Source organism: Myotis brandtii, unplaced genomic scaffold, assembly GCF_000412655.1.
Source record: "Myotis brandtii unplaced genomic scaffold, ASM41265v1 scaffold350, whole genome shotgun sequence".
NCBI classification, from domain to species: Eukaryota; Metazoa; Chordata; class Mammalia; order Chiroptera; family Vespertilionidae; genus Myotis; species Myotis brandtii.
This window is the reverse complement of record NW_005363468.1, coordinates 767563-782407: the sequence shown is the minus strand read 5'-3', so window position 1 is coordinate 782407 and position 14845 is coordinate 767563. Positions and strand designations below refer to the sequence as shown.

Below are 14845 nucleotides of genomic sequence, written 5' to 3'. Positions count from 1 at the left end.
AAAAAAAAAAAAAAAAAAAAAAGAATTCTCTCCTAGAGACTCCAGAGGAATATAGCCTTACATACATCTTAACTTTAGTCCAGTGAGACTCATTTTGAACTTCAGACTTTGAGAACTGTAAGATAATTTGCACTGTTTTAAACCAGCAAGTTTGTGTGATTTGATACAGCAGCCATAGGGAACTAATACTGTAGATTAATTAAGCAAGAGTTATTCCAAAAAAAAAACAAAAAACCAACAACTGTGGTAACTAAACTGAATAAGAAGGAATTAAATAAAGGACATGGCTAATGGATGAGGAGAAATACTAGTAGAGGGGTCAATGACAGTAAGAAAGGAGATATGGTAGTATAGATAAATGGATTTTTTGTTAGTTTGTTTTGCTGAAAAGAAATACTTGTTTTTAAAAAATATGGAAAAAAAGCCCATTGGCATTTTTTACATAACTTATTTAAAAAGAGGGTGTATGAAAAATAGTCCAAAAACAGTAACAGAGGGCAAGGTGACTAAAAAAATGTTACTATTTTATATGCTTATCATAAGTAGGAAATGTTTCTTATTTATCTTCCTATCCCAAATATCTAGCATAATACCTACACATAGTCAGTATGCAATTAATATTTGAGGAATAAAAGAATGCATTTTTATATCATTCTTATTACAAGCTGCTCCTATAAAGGCGATAGCAGATATAAAACCTGAAGCTAGACAAGAACTGAGAATTACAAAGGGCACAAAGATAGAGACAGAATTGAAAGGGACAAAAAAACCTTGACTATCCCACATTATCCTGATATCATATACTACCACCTTTAGGAATATCACTAAATGAAAGCTTAAGAGAACTTAAAAAGATCTTCAAGATTCCCATACTATGACTCTGCACATAAATCCAAAAAGTGGATAAGGGGTAGAGGAGGTTGGAAATCTAAATGAATATAAATCTGTTAATTTTTTTATATATATAGTAAGTATATTAAGAATGCTCTCCACTTTTCTCTTCTATCTCAAAAGCAGAAGTAGTAAGAGGTGATAGAGTGAAAATATATTATCTGCCCACCCAGCAACATTTTCCTTAGGGTAACCCTTCTCCCATTTTACATGGCCTGCTCATTGGGGTGCTCACCTCTAACCAAAGTACCTAATCTCCAACACCAATGTAAATGATACAGGTTAATAAAAAAATCATACCCAAGACATTCTGCTAGAACCAGTAGGAGAGATGTCTCTTGCTCAAAGAAAATGAAGATGGAGCTGCCAGCAGCCTTAGTGCTCAGCCACAGGCAATAAGCCCACACCGAAGCAAGAGACAAAGACATAGATTTGATGAATTATTTAATCCCTGAATCCATCTCTGTCTCAAGATAGAGCCACCAAATAAATTTTGTCCCTTATCCTTTTGGAAGTTTTTTGTTTGTTTACTACTTTAAAGTTGATTTCTCTCAGTTACAATAGCAAGAACACTAATTGGAAAGAGCAGGAAACGGTCTCTAGAACTTAAATATGATATACAGGCCAAGCTAAGCTATATTAACCAAAAGTGGAGCTGTTCAGAAATCATAGTTATGACTCTTCTCTTCCTCCTATCTAGGCTTCTTAGTACTGTTCAAAAGAAAAGAGACTCTTATATAGAAAGCAGAATCTGGACCCTGAAAATGTTTAAGAAAAAACTAGATGGATTTTATAGCAAAGATTTTTGTATTAGGTAGAAAATGAGATCTTTGATTGCTAAGATCCCACCTAATTAAAATATTCTATATTGCATTTTCTTTTGCACTGCCACCCAGTCAAAAGAATCTCAGAACAATATAGATGCACCAAGATTCTCCCTAATTCATGACACATGCATAGGCATATGATGAACCCAAATTCAGGTCCCAACTCACAAGCCAATTTTACTCAGTTTGTAGTACAGGTAGTCAGAGTGTAAAAAAGAAGAGAAATGGTTATGTTTCCCCCAAATCAAAAATAAGAATAAATAATAAACAATTTTCAGGATCCAGTTATTAACTTCTAGGCTACTGATCAAAATATGAAGCTAAGCAGTGTAATTAAATACTAAGAGGCTTCTAAAAAATTACTTTAACACAGAGACGTGAAATGATGTGCTAATTATACTCACACCTTTTTAATCTTGGCATTGTAATTCAAATTACTATATAAAAAAATTCCTTATTTCTGATAAACTGCCAGCAGTTTTACCTTGCTTCTTGTCTTGACTTTTGATTTGCTCTTCTGTTTTCTTTTCAACTTCTTCTTATTTAAAATTTTCTTATTCCTAAAAATGCAAAAATGTGGAAAAATTATGAAAGTTCAATATTAGAACATACAAAGCTATTAAAAATAGGTACTTCCAAAGTAGAGACTTAAATATGTATCCTACAAACTTTCTATGAAACAATATACTCTAGATCAGGGGTCCTCAAACTACGGCCCGGCCACATGCTGCAAATACAAATATTGTATTTGTTCCCATTTTGTTTTTTTACTTCAAAATAAGATTTGTGCACTGTGCATAGGAATTTGCTCATAGTTTTTTTTTAAACTATAGTCCGGCCCTCCAACGGTCTGAGGGACAGTGAACTGGCCCCCTGTTTAAAATGTTTGAGGATCCCTGCTCTAGATATACATGTAAGATACTACCATATAATGTAGCTATTGAAATAACACAATACTAGATTATCTAAGCAATACACATGAAATGACAAAAGACTTGAGTTCTGCAAATAGTTTTATAAAATTTAAAAAAATTTAAAGGCATCAAATGGAGGTTTTTAAACTTTATTTAACAGTGGAAATGCTAATAAATATCAACTATGTTCCCTTCCCAGAAAAATCTGCTCTTTGTAGTAGTGAGGACTACGGTGCAAAAATGGCCAGGAGTCCATTTTTGGCAAATTACTATAAATAAACCCCAACTCATAGACTTCTCACATCCAGCAGCCAGTTTTTCATTACCTCACAGCCCGGAGGCCAAATTATTCTTATAAGCAAAAGGAAGTCCCTAAATGACTCTGAGAAAGAAAAAATAAATGAGGCAAATAATGAGAATTAGAGTGGAAGAAATATGACTCAAAACATTTTATTTTAATTTCATTTAATATTTTTTATGTCTACCATGCTGAAGTACACACTTCTAGGTACTAAATTTAGATAAAAAAAGACAGTTCTTGCCCTCAAGGAGCTCAGTGACTTGGATAAAAAGCAAGAGGGTGCTATTGCTATAATAAAGACAAAATGTGAAGAGGGAGGAGAAGCAGGAGGAGAAGGGGGGAGAGGAAGAGGAGGAGGAAGAGGAGAAGAAAGAGACTCTACATGATACAGAGTTCAAATCCATAACACTTGGTAACCAATTAGTGGAAGCTGTAGTAAGGCTAAGTCACTTAGAGGTAGGGATGTCATTCACAAAAGTATGGAAGTCAAAAGGAAGAATTACTTTGCGAAAGAAAAAAATGGATTTTGATTTTGAAGATGTTTGACTAATGAAAAAGATTTTGAAGATTCTAAAATGTTAACAAGATAGATGTGAACAAGCATATGTAAATTTTTTCCTTGACACTTCCTTCAGCTTCACTCCATAAACCAAAATAATCACGAAATCCTGTCAATTGTATATCATACAGTTCTTGAATTTACCTACATCTCTACTGCTGCTAAGCTAATAATCTAAGTCACCACCACATCCTGCCTGGACCACTGCAAAACCTTCATAACACATTTCTGCACATTGATATTTGCGTCCCCTTCAATCCATTCTTCACATTAAAAACGCAAGTCAACTCCTTAAAACACAAATCTGAGTAGGTAATTCCCCCACTTAAAACTATTGACAAAAAGAAACAAATGAAAAAAAAACACACCAAAAACATAGAAAACAACAACAACACACACATACCAAACAACTCTATTAATATCTTCTCGATTCTCTTAGGATAAAGTCTAAAGCAGTGGTTCTCAACCTGTGGGTCGAGACCCCTTTGGCGGTCGAACGACCCTTTCACAGGGGTCGCCTAAGACAATCCTGCATATCAGATATTTACATTATGATTCATAACAGTAGCAACATTACAGTTATGAAGTAGCAACGAAAATAATTTTATGGTTGGGTCACAACATGAGGAACTGTATTTAAAGGGCCAGAAGGTTGAGAACCACTGGTCTAAAGGAAATGAAGGCTTACAACCTCCTCTACTGATATCTGACCTCTGCCAGTCTCTCCTGCCTCATTCTGCAGTCATTTCCAACTTGTTCTTCATACTCCAGCCACAAAGACATCTTTTTCAATGGTCTGGACTGGCTAAGCTCCTCAGGGACTTTCAAAGAGGTTCTCCCTCTACCTGGAATTCTCTCCTACATTCCCTGCTAACCACTCTTATTCTCTGAGGTCCCAGTATATGAGTCACTTACTCAGGAATGTCCCAGACTGGGTTAGTTTCCCTAATACACACCCTCATTTCATTTTGTACTTGTGTTTCATTGTGTAATCTACAAATATAATTGTGTATGGGATTATCTGTTAAATGCACCACTCCCTCACAACCTGTATGCCTCAAGAGTGCAGAGACCATGTCTTTCTTTTTTATTACTCTAGCTCTTTGCCCAGAAAAGTACCTGGAACCCAATACTATTTTGAGAAAGAGGAAGTAGGATGAAGGAGAAAGGAAGGGTTGAAAAGAAAGTTCAGAGCTATAGCTATGAGCCTTACACAAAGAGTAAATAAGGAGAGAACCAAGGATAGATCCATAGATAGACCAAACATTAAAGGATATCTAGCCAGAAATGTCCATTAAGGAGTTACCCATAGAATTATTTTACGCAGATTGTGGTGCAAAAAAGGTAATGGAAACCATGTATGTGAATGAGATTTCCCAAGTAGAGTAAGCTACAAAAGTAAAGAGAGTGACCAACAGCTATCAAATGCTACACATGAGCAGATATACCTGCTTACATAATCTATTCAACTACGAGTAATGTGAGAGCATGAAGAATGTCTACTTCAACTCCACACTTTCAGCACCTGCATCAGTGTCTGACACATCATGGATGTTCAAGAAATATTAGATGAACAAACACATTAATGAAAATATTTCTCATATATGACTTAGGAAACCAACCTCCCTTTATACTAAAGTTTACTTGAGTGAAATCCGTTATCTGAGCAACAGGAGTATGTAACTGCTAAAAGGTTAGCTCCTTCTATGCAATTTATAAAAGCATCAAAGTTCACTCAAAATGAACTGTCAGAGGAACGAATATATAAATCCAAATTAAGATGAATTTCCTGAAGCCTAGTTATCATGAACCTAAATTTTCACCAGTATACATCAATATTTTTATCTGCCTTGCTTAACAGACTTCAAAAATTTTTTAATTGATTTCAGAGAGAGGAAAGGGAGAGGGAGAGAGAGATAGAAACACTGATGAGAGGAAGGCTCCCTCCTGCACACCCTCTACAGGGTATCAAGCCCATAACCAGGGTGTGCCCTGACCAGGAATTGAACCTGTGACCTCCTGGTACCTGGGATGACACTCAACCACTTGTGCCACACCAGGCGGGCTTTAATAGACTTCTTGAATGTTCAAATTACAAGATAGATTTCTTTCTATGCATTTTACATTTAATTAGTTATAACAATTTAAATAAAACTGAACCTACTAATTCCTGAATATAGATCAGCTGAAGAATCAGCTTTCCCAAATCCCCAGAAATTAATTTTACTGTGTGTGTTCTTTGTTGATTTGGATTGTTTTAGAAGTAGAGGGCTATCAAAAAGAGCCAGTAATAAATTAAACATTATATAATGAAAACTCATTTCAACATTAGAAAATAAAAATGCTATTTATTAGTAGTACTAAAGGCCCAGTGCATGAAAATTCATGCACTGGAGGGGGGTCCCTCAGCCTGGCCTGCCCCCTCTCACAGTCCGGGAGCCCTTAGGGGCGGGAGGCAACCCGGCGATCAGGGGAAGGCGATGCCCCCATCACACCTCTGCTGCTGCCACTGCCGGCAGCTACCACTGCCAGCAGCACAAGCCTCAACCGGCCCTGGTTACCTGAGCCTCGGGCGGCCCTGGGCGGCTGGGCAGCCGCCATCTGAGGCTTGCCTGCACCTCAAGTGGCCCTAGGAGACTGGGGGGCTAAGGGGGCTGGGGGACTCTGGAGGCAGGCGCGTGGCCATCTTTGAGGGCATGGCAGTCAATTAGCATATTCCCTCCTTACTGGCTGTGGGCACTGCCAGCTTTGAGGGCATGGCAGTCAATTAGCATATTCCCTCCTTACTGGCTGTGGGCACTGCCATCTTTGAGGGCGGGGCAGTCAAACAGCATATTCCCTCCTTATTGGCTGTGGGCGCCACCATCTTTGCAACAGCATGAGGGTCAATTAGCATATTCCCTCTTTATTAGATAGGATAAGATCCCATTACATGACTGCATTTGAAAACTAAGCTTAAATAAATTTTTCATAATATCTGAGAATGGATAAAAGAAGAACTCTAGAAAGCAGTCTTACACATGAACAATTCATCTTGGAATTTCTGGTGATTTAGCACTTTAAATCCTGTATCAAATAGGAGCTTAATGAAGAATGTCTGGAATTGATCCTATAAGATTTTTAGTCTTTTCACACAAAGAACCCCCTACCCATGAGATTTGAAAGAATTATGTGTAGTAATGAAAGGCAAAGGCTATTAACATGCTTTAAATATTTATTTTAAAATGTTTACTTTAAAAATGCCAAAGAAGGAACATTCATAATGACAATCACTGTTTAAGGAAAACCAAACACTCTGCAATATGAGTACCAATGAATTTTGCAAGTTGTTCCACGATATAGTTCATTAGTTTCTCTACCAGATTACTACTGAGTCTGTTTTCTAACAAAACAAAAATTAGTCAGAATTTAATTGTAAAACCTCTCTCTGAATCTGTTTCTTCATCTGGAAAATAACAAAATTAAGGAGATTATCTCTGAGATTCCTTTTAATTCTAAAATGCTAGGATTTTAGTAAATCCAAATTCAAAGAACTTCAGGAATAAGAGGGTGTTTTTTTAAAATATATTTTTGTTGATTTCAGAGAGGAAGGGAGAGGGAGAGAGAGACAGAAACATCAGTGATGAGAAAGAATCACTGATCAGCTGCCTCCTGCATGCCCCACACTGGGGATCAAGCCCACAACCCGAGCATATGCTCTGACCAGGAATCAAACCATGACCTATTGGTTCATAGGTCAACCCTCAACCACGGAACCATGGGTTTCAATCTTTTAATTTGCCTTAGCAATGAGAAATTTAAAAATTCCCGAGTCTATATGCTCTGACCAGGAATCAAACCATGACCTATTGGTTGAGGTCAACGCTCAACCACAGAGCCATGGGTTTCAATCTTTTGTTTAATTTGCTTTAGCAATGAGAAATTTAAAAATTCCTGAGTCTATGGTCTAAGGCAGGAAAAGGCAAATATTTTTTTTTCTGTAAAAGATCAGATAGCAAATATTTTATCCTTTGTAGACCATTGAATCTCTGTTGCAACTACTCAACTTTTACAGCATAAAAACAGCAATAGACAGCACATAGATGAGCATAGTTGTATTACAATAAAACTTTATTTCTGGGAGAATGTTTTCTTAGCTCACAGGTCATACAAAAACAGGAATTGTGCTGATCTGGTCTGTGGACCAGTTTGACGACTCCCAGTCTAGAACATATTTTGATTAACAGGCTCATGTCAGAAAGAAAAAAAAACACCATAATTAATAGTACAGTCAGTCCTCGGGTTACGTCGGACTCGACGTACGTCGTTTCATGGTTACATCGCCATCTCCATTTGTAAAAAAAAAAAAAAAAAGTTCCGTCATTTTGACGTATGTACATATGTGCTTTATGTTTTTTATTATTTATTTACCACAAGTAAAGGTCAGGAATTGTCATCTTTCTTTTAAATTTTTTTCACTGTTTCACTTCATTACTGCTGTGTATGTGCTCCATGTGAGTGAGGCAGGTGCTTATGATGTAGGTGGGTTCCGACTTATGGCGGAAATCATGTTACGTCACGCCGTAGGAACGGATCTCCAACATAACCCGATGACCTACTGTATGCAACACAGATAAAACTATTCAAAACATCACTATGCTTATACAAATAAGCACTCTAAAATTATCTGCCTTTTCTTTTTACCAAGATTAACTCCTGACTTCCACTTTTCTAGATAGGGGCAAGCCACTACTCTTCCTTCAAAAATAAGACAGTCAGAGAAAGACAGGTGTCACATGATCTCACTCATATGTGGAATCTAATGAATAAAGTAAACTGATGAAAAAAATAGATCTAGAGATATGGAAGCATGGAACAGACTGACAAGTCTCAGAGGAAAGGGGAAAAGGGGCAGGAGAAGATTAAGCAAAGAACTTATATGTATACTAGAAGCCCGGTGCACGAAATTCATGCATGGGTGTGGTCCCTAAGGCCTGGCCGGCTATCAAAGTGCAAGCATCTGGTGTGGAAGGGAAGGTCCCAGCTGACCTCTGGGCCCTGGGCAGCACCTGGGCCCCCAGGCCTCCATGCGCCCTCCTCCACCTGAGTCACAACACCAGAGTCCCCATGCAGAGATGCAGTAAGCGCAGCTGGCTGCGGGCCGGGGCTCAGCGTGGGCCTCTGGGCCACCCAGTGGTGCCACACAGAAGCCGGGCCGGCAGAACGCTCTCTCCCAGCCGACCTCGCAGACTGGCTCCTTCGTGACACCTGACCGACCCTGCGGTCCCAGCAGCTGCAGCCCAGCTAACCCTGAAGAGGCTGCGTGGGTGCAGGGCAGGCTCCTCGCGGGCACCAGCACCTGAGCACAGGGGCTTCCCCAGTGCGAACCCTGGTGTCCCAGGGGAGAGTAGCAGGGGGAGTGAGAGCGAACTCGGCGGACACCCCGCATTCTCACAGCACCTCCATCCCCATCACCCCCGCCCCCGGGTAGCCGGTGAGAGTCACAGCGCGTCGCCAATGCTTGCCATGTTCCGCGCCACCCCATGCTGGTCAGCGCACATCATAGCGAGCGAGCGGTCGAACTCCCAGTCTCTCAGTAGAACGACCGCCAGAGGAGACAATTTGCATATTAGGCTTTTATTATATAGGATATGCAAAACCCATGGACACAGACAATAGTGCCATGAAGGCTTGGGGGGGTGGAGTGTGGAGGGGGTCAATGGGGAAAAAAGGGAGACATCTGTAATATTTCAATAATAAAGATAAATTTAAACATAAGAAGCTATGGAAGTAATTTAGGACTAGATGAACTAAAAATCCAGAGATGAAAGAGCACTTCCAAGGGTATTCATATTCTTCCAAGGGGGCATTTGCAGAGTTTGGGGACAAGTGAAAATCAAGCTTAGCTTAAACAAGGTACTCTACTAAGGGAAACCAGAAGCTACTGGTGCTTTAGATGTCTTGCATGGGTTGGAATGATGGACTTGAAATCAAGAAAAGCCCCAAATATGTGGCCAGTTTTCCCAATGGTAGATCTGCTTAGTGATGGGGCATGGAGGAAGAATAAGAAGACTATGCCAATAGGCCAAAGCCAATTTCTCACAGTCTCCCAGTGTTTAAAAGACAAAATCCCAGTAGAGAGAGAAATCTATTTAATCCTTGATTGGACTGAGGTAGTCAATACTTCACCCTATCTGTCTAACACAGCAAAGAACAAACTTCTCTGAAAGAAAATAACTGTTCTTTTACACACAATGTTAGGCACACAATACCAGTAAACATTACGAGACATCCAAAGAAACAAAAGAATGATACAGATAATCAAGAGGTTCGATCCCCAAGCAGGGTGCATACAAGAGGCAACTGATGTTCAGCTGGTGTGGCTCAGTGGTTGAGCATCAACCTATGAACCAGGAGGTCACGGTTTGATTCCCAGTTAGGGCATATGCCCGGGTTGCGGGGCTTGATCCCCAATAGGGTGCGTGCAGGAGGCACCTGGTCGATGTCTCTCTCTCATCGATGGTTCTCTCTCTCCCTCTCCCTTCCTCTCTGAAATCAATAAAGATATATTCTTTAAAAAACATATTTTAAAAAAAGAGAGAACAGATGAACAAAATAGAGAGTGTAACATGTGGGACACAGTCATATGGTCTCATATTTATGTAACAGGAATCCAAGACAAAACAAAAAGGAAAAAAGAATGGGCCAAAAGCACTATGTGAAGAGATAGATAATTCATGACAATTTTACAAAAGTGAGGGAAGAAATCAACCACTCAGATGCAAGAAAATCAGGAAAATGCAAAGAAAAACTACACCTTGGCACACCAAATGCTAGGCACAAACTGCTGAATTGAAGGATAAAGAAAAAAAATCTTAAAGCATCCAGAGATAAAAGATAGACTCAAGGGAAGAACAATAAGATTGATCACTTCCATTCGTTGTGCTGAAAAGTGCTTGGGGGAGGGGGGGGAGAGACCTAGTAATCTAGAATTATATACCTATCAAATATATCCTTTATATATCCTTTAAAAACAAAGACAAAAATAGAGATATTTTAAACCCACAAAACCTGATATAATTCATTATCAACATGCCAACACTATCAGAAATACAAACTTAGAGAGATGCAAATTAAAACTACAATGAGTATTATGCTAAGTGAAATAAGCCAGTCAGAGAAAGACAAATATCACATGATCTCACTCATATGTGGAATCTAATAAACAAAATAAACTGATGAACAAAATAGTTCCAGAGACATAGAAGCATGAAACAGACTGCTGACTCTCAGAGGGAAGGCAGGGATGGGTGGGAAGAGATCAACCAAAGAACTTGTATGTATATATGCATAACCCATGGACACAGATAATAGGATAGTGAAGGCCTGGGGCAATGGGTGGGAGTAGGCTAGAAGGAGTTAATAGGGGAAAATGGGGACACATGAAATACTTTCAACAATAAAGATTTAAAAAAAGACTACAATGAGATATCACCACACCTGCCAGAGTGGCTACCATCAATAATCAGCAAACGATAAGTGCTGGCAAGGATGGTGAGAAAAGGGATCCCTAGTACACTGCTGGTGGGAGGCAGACTGGTGCAGCCACTATGGAAAGCAGTATGAAGGCTCCTCAAAAAAAAAAAAAAAATGGAACTGCCATTTGACCCAGTGATTCCCCTTCTGATAAGAAGAAACCTGAAACACCAATCAGAAAGAATATGTGCACCCCTATGTTCATAGCAGCATTATTTACAGTAGTTAAGATCTGGAAACAGCCCAAGTGCCCATCAGTAGGTCATGGTTCGATTCCCAGTCAGGGATAAAAGTGCTATGGTACATCTACACAATAGAATACTATGTGGCTATAAAAAAGAAGGATTTCTTACCCTTTGCAAAAGCATGGATAGACCTGGAGACAATTATGCTGAGTGAAATAAGCTAGTCAGATTTGGAATCTAATGAACAAAATAAACTGATGAACAAAATAGGTCCAGATGCATGGAAAAGGGGGGGGGGGGGGACCAGAAGAAATAAATCAAAGAACTTATATTCATATTTGCATAGCGATATATGGGGTGAGGTGGGGGCTGGGTGGAGGGAGGAAGTGGGGGGAAGAACAGGGGACATCTGTAATAATGTCAATAATAAAAAATAAATAAAACAAACTAAAAAAACAAAAGGAAAGTCTTCCTTTAATAATTACTATGGTGACAGGAGACTTGACTTTGAGTGGTGAACACAGAATACAATATACAGATGATGTATTATAGAACTGTACACTCGAAACCTATACAATTTTCTTAACCAATACCACCTCAATAAATTAATTCACCAGCCTCCCCAAATAGTAGTATTTGACAAAGTAATATTTAAGGCTCCAAGTATTATTAAAGATGAGCAAAGCAGTTCATAATGCTAAAAGGGTCAAATAAAAGGAAAACATAACAATCCTAAATTTAAATGCATCTATTAATAACATAGCTTCAAAACATATGAAGCAAAATTGAGAATAGGAGAAAAAACATTCACAAAAGGGCAGATTTTAACGTATCTTCCAACTGACAGAACAAGAAGAGGACAAAATAGCATGGATACAGAAAAATTCAAAAACATAATCAACTTGACCTAATTGACATATAAAGAAAAACACAACCAACAACTGAAGAATGCACATTATTTTCTAATGTATGTAGAATACTTACCAAAATCAACAATATGCTGGACCACAGACCAAGTCACAACAAATTTACAAGGACTGTGATCACTGGAAAATTAAACTAGAAATCAACAGAAAGAAAATTAAGAAATTCCCAAATGTCTGGTAACCTAAAAACCAGATTTCTAAATAAACTATGTGTCGAAGAGATATAATAAAAAGTTACAATGGAAATTAGAAAATATGTTCAATTAAATGAAAATGAAATATGACATATAAAAACTTATGAAATGCAGCCAAAGTATTTGCCCATGGGAAATATATAGCTTTTTGCAAATACATAAATGCATATAATGAAAAGAAAGTCTGAAAATAAATTATCCAGGCTTACAACTTAAGATGCTAGTAAAAACAAAAATGCAGCAAATTAAATGGAAAGGTTGTAAAAAGAGAGGAATATAAAATAAGAGCAGTTATCAATGAAATGGAGAACAAACGTTCAAGAAAGAAAATCAAAGAGCCAAAAATTAATAAATATAATAAACCTCTAGCAAGATTGATCAGGAAAAAAATAAAAGTGTGTATTACCAATTTGAGAAATAAAAAGGGGGATGTCACTACAGATGTGCCCATAAGTTGCATAACTTAAAAAAGATGAACAAATTTCTTGAAAAATATAACTTCCAAACACTAACCAAGGAAAAAATACAGTATCTGAATCTCTAATCAAAACCCTGCCACAAAGAAAACTCTGGACTTAGATGGCTTTGCCAGTGAATTCCTCCAAACATTTAAGGAATTAGCTGATACATTCTTTCAAACAATACTGATCTTAGATGAACTCTTCCTAAGAATATAAAAAGAGGAAACATTTCATACAAAACAAATCGTACAAAACCTTTTAAAAAGGGTATTTTGAAATAAGGAAATTTCAGGCCAATATCTCCCATGAACTAAGAAGCAAAAAATGCCACACAGGCCAAAAGTGGAAATAACCCAAATGTTCATCAATTGATAAATGGATAAACAAAATGTGAGACACCCACTTAATGAAATATTAGTCAGCCATAATTAGGAATGAAGTAGACACATGCTACAATATAGACGAAGCTTAAAAAAATTATGCAAAGTGAAAGAAACAAAGACCAGGAAAGGTCACAAATTGTATGATTCCATTTATATGAAACTTGAGGCTCGATGCCTTCCAAACACTAACCAAGGAAAAAATACAGTATCTGAATCTCTAATCAAAACCCTGCCACAAAGAAAACTCTGGACTTAGATGGCTTTGCCAGTGAATTCCTCCAAACATTTAAGGAATTAGCTGATACATTCTTTCAAACAATACTGATCTTAGATGAACTCTTCCTAAGAATATAAAAAGAGGAAACATTTCATACAAAACAAATCGTACAAAACCTTTTAAAAAGGGTATTTTGAAATAAGGAAATTTCAGGCCAATATCTCCCATGAACAAAGAAGCAAAAAATGCCACACAGGCCCAAAGTGGAAATAACCCAAATGTTCATCAATTGATAAATGGATAAACAAAATGTGAGACACCCACTTAATGAAATATTAGTCAGCCATAATTAGGAATGAAGTAGACACATGCTACAATATAGACGAAGCTTAAAAAAATTATGCAAAGTGAAAGAAACAAAGACCAGGAAAGGTCACAAATTGTATGATTCCATTTATATGAAACTTGAGGCCCGATGCACGAAATTCATGCAAGGGCCTTGGCCCCGGCCCCGCCACTGTGGCCCCCGCCCACCACCAAGGCCAGGGGCCACTGCCATCTCCGCCTTGGCCCCCACTCACTGTGGCTTTGTCTGGAAGGAAGGACAACCGGTCTAATTAGCATATTACGCTTTTATTATTATAGATGTCCAGACACACAAATATATAGAAACAAGAAGTTGATTAGTGCTTGCCAGGGGCTATGGAAATGAGAAGGGGAGTGATTATTAATAGGTATGGAATTTCTTTTCTGGAGCGAAAAAGAAATAGTCTGCTTGTACAACTTTGTGAATATACTAAAAACCACTAAGTTGTATACTTTTATAAGGTATATTTTATGGTTATGTGAATTATATCTCATTAAAAAATAAGAGGAAAAAAGTCATCAACCTAAAAATAATCTCAATGTCCAGAAACATACAAAAGGGAAAATAGGTAAAATAAAAAATCCAATTGATGCAATTCAACATAATACCAGAATGGGGGGAGGGGGAAGAATATGATCACTTCAATAGTAGCATAAAAAGTATTTTCAAAAACTAGAAACTATATTAGCAGAAAAAAATTTTTAAAACAACTATTTATGATGGCATGCCTCAGTGAGCTAAAAAAAGAAGTTACTTAATCTGGTAAAGATTATCTATTAAAAAACCTGTACTAATATTAATTATATTCAATGATGAAAAATTAAATACCTCCACTAAGTATGGGAAAAAAACACATGGACTTATACTATCACCACCACATCTACTTAATACTGAAAGGAAAAAGTAAAGCACTTTTATTTGTAAAACTAGAGGCCCAGTGCACGAAATTCATGCACTGGCAGTGGGGGCGGGGGGGAGGTGTCCCTCAGCCCAGCCTGCACCCCCAATCTGGGGGGACCCACAATCCAGACTGCTGGCTTCCAACCACTCGCCTGCCTGCCTGCCTAATTGACCCTAACCGCTTCTGCCTGCCAACCTGATCACC

The 14845-nt window shown here is 38.0% G+C and overlaps 1 protein-coding gene across 1 annotated transcript in view; it reads right to left on the bottom strand.

The window, feature by feature from the left end:
- MYCBP2 (MYC binding protein 2, E3 ubiquitin protein ligase) overlaps positions 1-14845 on the bottom strand; it is a 300054-nt gene that overhangs the window by 243084 nt on the left and 42125 nt on the right. The window contains exon 5 of the mRNA XM_014544063.1: positions 2203-2278. Coding sequence (XP_014399549.1) covers positions 2203-2278 — 76 coding nt within the window. The remainder of the gene's footprint in view (positions 1-2202; positions 2279-14845) is intronic.